The 8,439-nt window shown below is 41.5% G+C and overlaps 1 protein-coding gene across 4 annotated transcripts; it reads left to right on the forward strand.

The window, feature by feature from the left end:
• The first annotated feature begins 1,263 nt into the window (after positions 1 to 1,263).
• LOC142397829 (phospholipase A and acyltransferase 3-like) lies at positions 1,264 to 7,071 on the forward strand. Of its 4 annotated transcripts, none has more exons than XM_075481561.1 (5): positions 1,264 to 1,370; positions 1,840 to 1,893; positions 2,127 to 2,235; positions 2,468 to 2,736; positions 5,472 to 7,071. In XM_075481561.1, exons 2-5 carry the CDS (start codon positions 1,879 to 1,881, stop codon positions 5,592 to 5,594), a joined length of 516 nt encoding a protein of 171 aa, XP_075337676.1. In that variant the 5' UTR covers positions 1,264 to 1,370; positions 1,840 to 1,878; the 3' UTR covers positions 5,595 to 7,071. The 4 variants fall into 4 exon arrangements, with proteins under 4 accessions (XP_075337676.1, XP_075337679.1, XP_075337678.1 ...); XM_075481564.1 differs by having other exon boundaries at positions 1,282 to 1,370; positions 1,836 to 1,893; XM_075481563.1 differs by having other exon boundaries at positions 1,287 to 1,432; positions 1,836 to 1,893.
• The last annotated feature ends 1,368 nt before the right edge of the window (positions 7,072 to 8,439 follow it).

An 8,439-nucleotide genomic window follows, 5' to 3' on the forward strand; every position in this document is an offset into this window, starting at 1 on the left:
CGGGGGCCTTTCTGTATTAGGTTTGTATACGTGGGTTTTCTCACAGAGCTGTAGGGTTCCAGTTGAATGTATTCATTTCATGTTCATTTGTGGTTCTAAATTGGCCATCAGTGAGACAACGAATGATTTGTGTGTCAGCCATGTGATGGCCATGTGACCTGCCGCACATTATTTCAATTAATCGTTTAAAAATAAGAAAGAGAAAGAAAAAAAAATCAAAGGTTTACTCACAAAATCCCTGTATCATCAAAAATGTGAATGTCACTGTGTTATAAAGGAGAGTACCCTCACCAGCATAATTTTCTGCCAGAAGAAACGTGTTCACGTGTTCAGAAATGATCAATAATTGCCCTTATGTGCAAAGATAAGCCTTTAACATGATAGTCTTCGCACAAATTTTACAGCATATACCTTATCTGCGGTTATCATCTTGTTCTCCTCTGCACTTTACATGCTGAGGTGATAAAGCTTGGTGTGTCCTGTTCTGATTGGAGTGAGTCAACGCATCTTTGTCCTCTGCTCTTTAAGGTTGCCAGACAACCCTTATATGCACATCCAAACAAAGCAGGGCTGCAGTATATTTAGTGGCATGATAATAAGAATGAATTGCTCCTAAAATACAGATATAAAGCTGAGCTCACTTTGAAGGACACTAGTCCTTCATATTAGGTCCTTCATATTCTGTTATTGAGCGATTCCTATGATAAAACAATGGTACTGTGTAAAAAATTGTCCATAACAATCATCTGAGTATTATGGCTCAAAACTGTGAAAGGTAGAGGGTTTTGGAATCAAGAGATTTTACTCTATATGCAACCAGATGCCACTGCAATGAGAAGATCTGACCCAAAAGACAGCAGTAAAAACTGCAAGTCATGGAAGTAGACGTTTTGGTTTCGACTGAAGCTGACATGTGTTTCCAGTGATTTGTCCCGTCCATTTAAATCAAGGAGAGTATGTGAAAGATCATGAACAAAATATAATCTATTTCAATATAAAAGAAATATCAAAAAGATAGTGAGTTGAACGATTGAATTGTACTTTTTCAGTACCAAATGGATAAATAAGTAAGCAATTATGTTAATGACGATTAATTCAGTCATCAATAACACAATAATGAACACCATCGCCATGCTTTGAATGTGTTCAAACAGCATCGTCATGTGTGTAGCCTATTTAAAGACTACCTCTTCAGTATACCAAGAAGAAATCTGAGTTTCCATGTTTGCCTGGTGACGCTTTGATTTTGAAAGTCACGTGCTCCGGTTTAAAGGGGCTAAAGTCAGCTGATCGCTCACAGTTGAGCTTTGCTGTCGGCGTCAGCGGTGGCCTCTGTGTTCTTCCAACAAGGTCCCGACGTTAAAGCCAAGGTAAGAACGGACGACCCTCGGACTGAGGTGTGAGGACAGCCGCGCGCGGATGCTGAGCTGAGGTTAGCGATAGAAGAGATAGAAAATAAAAGAGAGGTGTTTGGATGGTGTAAACAAAGATCTGTACAGGACCATAACAACAGCTAGCTCACTTTTACGTCTTTACCGCTTGTATGACTCATATTGTTTAGTCTTTAGAATTGTGTAGTCGCCGTTTATATCAACGCTGAAAATGTAGATTGGATTAACACCAAAATAATAACACATAGGCCTACTGTCTGCTCTGCAGGGCATGAAATGTACGCTGACTGAGAAGAATGACAATATATTCTTGACGTTGTGTCTTTTATTCAGTACAGTGTGTTTCTAAGTAGCGATTTAATGAAAATCCACGTATCAACTCGCATTTTTTGGACTAAGAATTGTTGTTAAAGATGATTTTTTTTCTCTGTGGTTTTAAATGAGAAAGTGAAAGCATCCAGACATCACAGAGGACGGACACACTGACATGGCCCCAACCCTGGTTTGTTCATCTATTTTTAGATCCTTTGTTGCCTTACAACTATGTAATAGCTGGACAATAGCCTATCCAAAACATTTTGTGAACATAACTTTGTTTGCTTTGATTTGATTTAGAGGGCGTATCTTATGTTTGTTTAACTTTCCAGTCAGGTCATGTTCTGCAGGTGTTGCCAAAGCGCAGGCTGCTGCAAAGTGACACATTTTTGTTGTTGATTGTCTGTCCTCTAACCCCAGTATGACGAGAAACCGGAGCCAGGGGACTTGATTGAGATCTTCCGCGGCTCCTATCAGCACTGGGCTGTTTATGTTGGCGATGGCTTCGTCGTACACTTGGCACCACCCTGTGAGTCAGTCAACCCACACCCAGCAGCCTGGGCTCCGCTCCCAAATACCAATCTGGAACAAAAGGCAGCAGCTTGTGACAGCTCAAGCACTCACTGTTACGTTGGGCTTTTGGAGCTACGAAACAAACCTGTTATTATGCCGACACTGGAGATGAGAAAATAAAAAAGCCCTCTGTGTTGTGAGATTTCCTCATATGTCCTATCTGTGTATGCAAATGTTTGTGTCCTCAGCTGAGGTTCCAGGTGCAGGCGCCAACAGTATGATGTCCGTCCTGACCGAGAAGGCCATGGTGAAGAAGGAGGAGCTCTGGGATGTGGTGGGAACCAATAAGTGGGAAGTAAACAACAGTCTGGACAAGAAGTACGAACCCCGTCCTGCTCGTGTTATCGTGCGGGAGGCCCGCGCGCTGGTGGGTCAGGAGCTGCCGTACTGTGTCGTCAGGTGGAACTGCGAACACTTTGTCACCGAGCTGCGCTACGGCAAGGCCGAGTCCCGGCAGGTAGGTGGAACCGCATCTGTCCTTCACATTTGAAAAAGCTCTTTTTTTTGGTACCAGGGTAACAAATAGAAAAGAGTACATGTGCTACAGAGTCTTCAGCCGGGGGCAGGGCAGGTTTGTGTGTCCGTGTCAGATGAGATTGTGTGCACAAGAACTCAGAAAACATTATAATAAAGTGGAAAAGACCTTTTAAAAATGTAGAGGAAGCTCAAAAAATATCATCTGAGGCAAAAAATGAGCATTTGTTAGAGAGAGATGAGTCTTATTAGTACCTGGAAATATTCTATGAACTCAAAAGCTGCATACAAAATGCAAAGCTTTCCGAATAAATTTTTGCAGTTTGTTTAGGAGGAAGATTTTATGTCACTGTGGACCCTTTCACCAGAGAATCTTGGTGAATGTCAATGATTTTCAAGCATGTCTTTATAAAAGAAAAAGAAAATAGTCGAAGATGACAACAAAAGTACACACTTGACACTTGAAATAACAAAGCGAAATATGATGTATAGGTGGAGCCAAACTGTACACTACTGCGCAAGTAAGATAAGAGATTTTGTTGAGACAGACTTTTCGAAGTAACTTGTAGGTTTTTTTTCCTCCCATTATAAAGTACAGACAGCTTAACTGAATTTATTACCATTGGCTTTGCCTCGAACATCATAAATGCACGTTCAGCCACGTGTTGCACTGCAAAAAAGCTGTGTGACATATTCTACTCTTCACATTTTGTTTAGTTACAACAGTTTGATATGATGTGCATATGATGATAAACTGAAAAAATGTCCTCAGGGACCACCGGGTTCCAGACACAGTCCATGTTAGAACATCATAACAGAAAATTGAGTCCAATGAAAAGGAAAGTGGTATCTTTAGTCATAAATCTGCTGTCATAATTAATTAGATAACACAGTGAAATGAGATTTTAAAGGAGCCATGGAATGAAATGTTCACTTTTTAAGGTTGTTTAACATTAATATGAGTTCCCCTAGCCTGCCTGCGGTCCCCTAGTGGCTAAAAATGACGATAGACCTAAACCATGCACTGTAAATTATTCTCCGCCTTTGGTAATGTGACCATGCAGATGGCCTCTTATGACGTGGAGGTTGTTTCCCCCCAGAGCCCATATATGGCTATGCCAAAACTGCCTTTCCCCACCCACAGCTCTTTGGCCAGCTCATTGCTCTGTACATGGATGTAAAAAATCTGTTTACAGCTCCTTTAGAGCCAGTGGACAGATTTAGTTTTTTCTGGGAAAGTGACGACAGAACCGAAGAGATTTGTGTGTGCGCCAAACATTTCACCGACGAATGTTTCCAGAACTTGGGCCAATACCGAGCCCAATAAGGGAGAGCCCAGACACCCTGCGGAGGAAACTCATTTCGGCCGCTTGTCTTCGCTATCTCATTCTCTCGGTCACTACTCACAGCTTGTGACCATAGGTGAGGGTAGGAACATAGATTGACCGGTAAATCGAGAGCTTTGCCTTCTGGCTCAGCTCCTTTTTCACCACGACGGGCCGGTGCAGAGCCCACTGCAGACGCCGCACCGATCCGCCTGTCAATCTCCTGCTCCATTTGTCTCTCACTTGGGGAAGGATCTCATTCCCGAGAGTAAGTAATTTAACGCTCTATTATTATGTTGCTTTCCTGTATGTACAGTATAGTTACATAGCTTGTTACCACAAGAAAGGGTTTGTATCGTTAGCTATGCAGCTAATAGCATCTGCAAGCACTTATCTCTGCCAACTGGGCTGTTGGAGGTGTTTGCATGCCCATGAGATGGTTAGCTCGCTCATTTTAGACCAAAACCCCCTACTTCAAGCTTCCTGAAGAAGAATGAATCCGCAAATTCAGTGCATTTCATCAGGATAATGATTCATTTATGGTTCCAGCGCTAGCGCTACGTGCATCTTTGCAAACCAGAGCAATCAGATGAGAATGTCAAAGTCCTCACTCCTGCTTTCCCCTTCACGCACGCCTTTTTTTTCGTCTTGCTGTGTCTTGTGTAGCACTTGCTTGATGTTTGACTGTGTTAGGAGAGTTTTTCAGTAACTAGTTCGTCATATTGTCAGCTCATTTCAACAGGTTTCGCTAGTTTTACGGCATAGGACTGCCGTGCCATCTATGTGCCATAGTGATTCACAAAACATTTGCGCAAGGTACCACGGGCGTAAGTAAGGCCACACCCCCACCCTCTGCTTTGCCTCGCCTTTCTCCTCCTAATTTGCATTTAAAGCTGCAGATTCTAAACAGCTCATCCTGAGGATCCTAAGGAAAGCTCATTTTTGGGACTGGCTGTAATTCTGCACCAAGGCAGAATTTGGGGGAAAAAAACTCAGATACAGTATAAGGGGACCACTAAAGCTTATAAAAATATATAAAAGCCATTTATTTTCATGCCATGGAACCTTTAATGGTGCATTATGATCACTTCATCAATTTGTCATATTAGAATTTCGTTTGAAGATTTGCATTGATTAGTGTCTCAAAACTTGAGTTGATGGACAATAATGCATTCTGCGAAGTCACTTTCAACCTTGATAACCCAAATCTGATCAGTTCTGAAATCGTTTGTGTCAAAGTTTTTGAAGAAATAGCTAAAATGATTATTAGACAGTTGCTGCATTTCACATAGTTGTTGGTCGTTTTAATGTTTTTACTTCCGTATAAGCTCTCTGCTCCCATGCATGTTCCCCACTCACTGGCTCAAAACTCCACGTTTTGTCCCCCCTGCAGGTGCGCAAAGCAGGAGAGACGGCCGTGATGGCAGGCGTGGCTGCAGCTGCGGTCTTCGGTATCGTGGCTCTGACTCGAAGTCTGTTAAGTGGCAGCAAAAAAGAAGACAAGAACACAGAGTGACTGAAGCCTGCGGTGGCCGGTTCACGGCCTTGATCAACAGATCACCAGCATTAATTGGCCCTTAGACCAGCGTCTAAGGGCCACTTCCAATGAAGAATCACAGATAACACTGCCTAATTAATACCTGAATATCTGTGATGTAACAGGAAAATGGAACGATTTTCACCTTTTCTACTAAGTTTCCCCTCTACCGGTCCCCTAATGTTTCCACTGGTTTGAACAACATGGCAAAGCAGCTGGGTTTGGGATCTTCGCTATTTGTTTCGTGGCTTTTAGAATTTCCACAATGAGCACAAAGTAGACAAAAGTGCCATGGTGATTTCTACTAAGAGGCTTTCCTATGAAGTTAAGATAATATATTGGGTTGTGAAGGTTGTGAGTGGGAATCTTTTCTAATATTTCTAAAGAAATGAATCCGAACAGAAATGGTCGTTTTTAACTGCATGAAGAAATAATGCGAGCCAGGTGCATTGAATATAAACAACTTTGAAGTCAAAGTAGGAATCTCCATTAGCCAATACTTAATAAGCTAATAAGTATTCACAGTTGTGTCTCTTAACCCTCAATGGCATGGTGTTGCCCTCAGGCAACAAACCACATAACTGGATTCCAAAGCGTCCCTATAATTGTTTTGGAGGAAAAATATTTTTTAAATACCACCAGATATGCCTGTGTCCAATAATAAGCGACTTTGAAGTGCATGTGAGCTTGTCCAGAGAGTCTCTATTATTCTGTAAAAGGGCTGTGGCTTGTCTCTGGGGAGGGGGGGGAAGCATTTTAGGAAGAGACCTGCACTTTGCCACAAATTGTTAAGTTAAATATTACTTTTTAACATATTTAAATTACCTGTATCTTACAATAAAAAATATATTCATGTCTATGAACATGTAAAGGAGTATTTTTTGATCATTTTAACACTTATTTTAGCTTTATTTGTATTCTAAATTCTGTGCAGTTAGGCCACTTTTGTTCAGGCAATATCATTATACAGTGTGGATATGTTCTTTGTTGCAAAATAATGATCAGAATCATGTTTTTATCCACTGATAATTACAGGAGATGGATGCAAGAATGTTTTATGGGCAGAAGGAGAATGTTCTGGGAGTTAGGGCCATTGCCTCAGACAGTGAGGACAGTGAGCTTGAGAGTGACAGTGACAGTGGAGATAGTGAGGAAGAGTGGATCCCGCACGCACGTGCGGACACACACACACACTCTCTCTAACACTCTTATACACATACACACACACAATGTTGAAAATAAAGTTGTTTTCTAATGGATATATTGTTTGTTTTACTTGTATAAAATTTATCATAATCACACAAAAACCTTGGAGTTTTAGGACCCTTATAGCACAGTGTTGCCCTAATATTCTCACACGATGAAAGTGTTACCATAACTCGCAGAGATTACACCATTTTTTTCTTCCTCTGACGTTTCTTTGTAAATGTTTGAAGTAAAGAATCATTTGTGTGAATCTAGACTTTTGTCTGAAGTGCTTTAAGTGAAAGATAACACCGCACCCCCCCCCCCCTATCTATTTAACCACTTAGTAGAGCAAATTTATCTACTATGCTGAGAGCTGATAAGGCTTCTTACATACTATCAATTATCTCTCCAACAGATAAAGGCAGCGGGTAAATACTGATGCCCCATACATCCATCATGTGATGGTGGCACTTACAAGGTTTGATAGTACACTAGTTTTCTTGTGACCCGGGTAGTTTGTCAACACTTTATATAGAAATATAATTTGTGGATTGAGCAGCTCAAATGAAGCACCACCTGGTCTGAGTTAGCTTTGATCTTGGGTATAAATGCATGCAGAATTTCCTCAATGCTGAGTTGAGCTGTTCAGCTTTGCTCAGCATGATAAGTGAAACTCAGCAAATATCTTATCTTCTAAAAGGGGCTCTGTGACTGCACTGCTTTAAAAAAGCAAGATGTTACTCATAAAACCGAATGAGCAGTTTCACAAAGATAATCAAAGAAGTTTCTTAGACCTTGTGAAATCCAAACATCAGGCACAAGCTTATCTACTGCTCAAAGCCGTTTAAGCGTCACCTGGTAATGTTCTTTGAATTTGTGGTAAAATGGCGTCTCTTAGCGCCCCCCGACGGCAACACTATGCATGTGCAAGCAGTCAACAAGCACTACAAAGTAGTTCAATCGTTAGTTACTGCTGAAAGCTGGATGGGTGTCAGTCCACCTCCTTGTCACGGCCGAGGTGCCCTTGAGCAAGGCACTGTACCCTCATGCTCCCCGGACGCTGTGAATGGCTGCCCAGCGGTCCAGGTTGGCATCTGTCTCTATGAGTGTGTGACCCTGTGCATGTGCGTGTGTGTCAACAGGTGCCAACCTGGATGGGTTAAAAGTGGAGGACAAATTTTGTGTGTATGCATGACAAATAAATCTGATCGTAATCTTTGTTACTTGTGTCCAGCTGGTGTCACTATTTAGTGGTACCATGGAAACACAGTTCCCAGCTCTACCTGTCACACCCAAGGAATGGAGGACGCAGGAGCAGGAGATGTTTAATCCATAAGCTTTTATTGGAGGAGCATGGAGTTCCAAAAACACTCTCCAAGAGAGAACAAAACAGACTATAGAAGTTATCAATGATATATATACTTCTCCCAAAATGAGGGAAGCATATCTATGAAAATTTTATCAAAACAAGAATCACTCCACTGAGGAGGTAAACAAAAAGATTATCAAACTTTGGTCTTAACCTAAAGTCACTCCTGCTGCACAGGAAAACAAAAAAACCTCACCTGAAAAATAGGAGGCACTACAATATGAAATCTTATCCAAACAAAAGATCACTCCACTTGGAGGAAAAAGC

This window comes from Odontesthes bonariensis, chromosome 13 (genome assembly GCF_027942865.1).
Source record: "Odontesthes bonariensis isolate fOdoBon6 chromosome 13, fOdoBon6.hap1, whole genome shotgun sequence".
In the NCBI taxonomy this organism is placed as follows: Eukaryota; Metazoa; Chordata; class Actinopteri; order Atheriniformes; family Atherinopsidae; genus Odontesthes; species Odontesthes bonariensis.

Coding starts and splice junctions, on each gene's coding strand:
- LOC142397829 (XM_075481561.1), top strand. Junction 2,236..2,467: donor CGTACACTTGGCACCACCCT/GTGAGTCAGTCA, acceptor TTGTGTCCTCAG/CTGAGGTTCCAGGTGCAGGC. Junction 2,737..5,471: donor GCAAGGCCGAGTCCCGGCAG/GTAGGTGGAACC, acceptor TCCCCCCTGCAG/GTGCGCAAAGCAGGAGAGAC.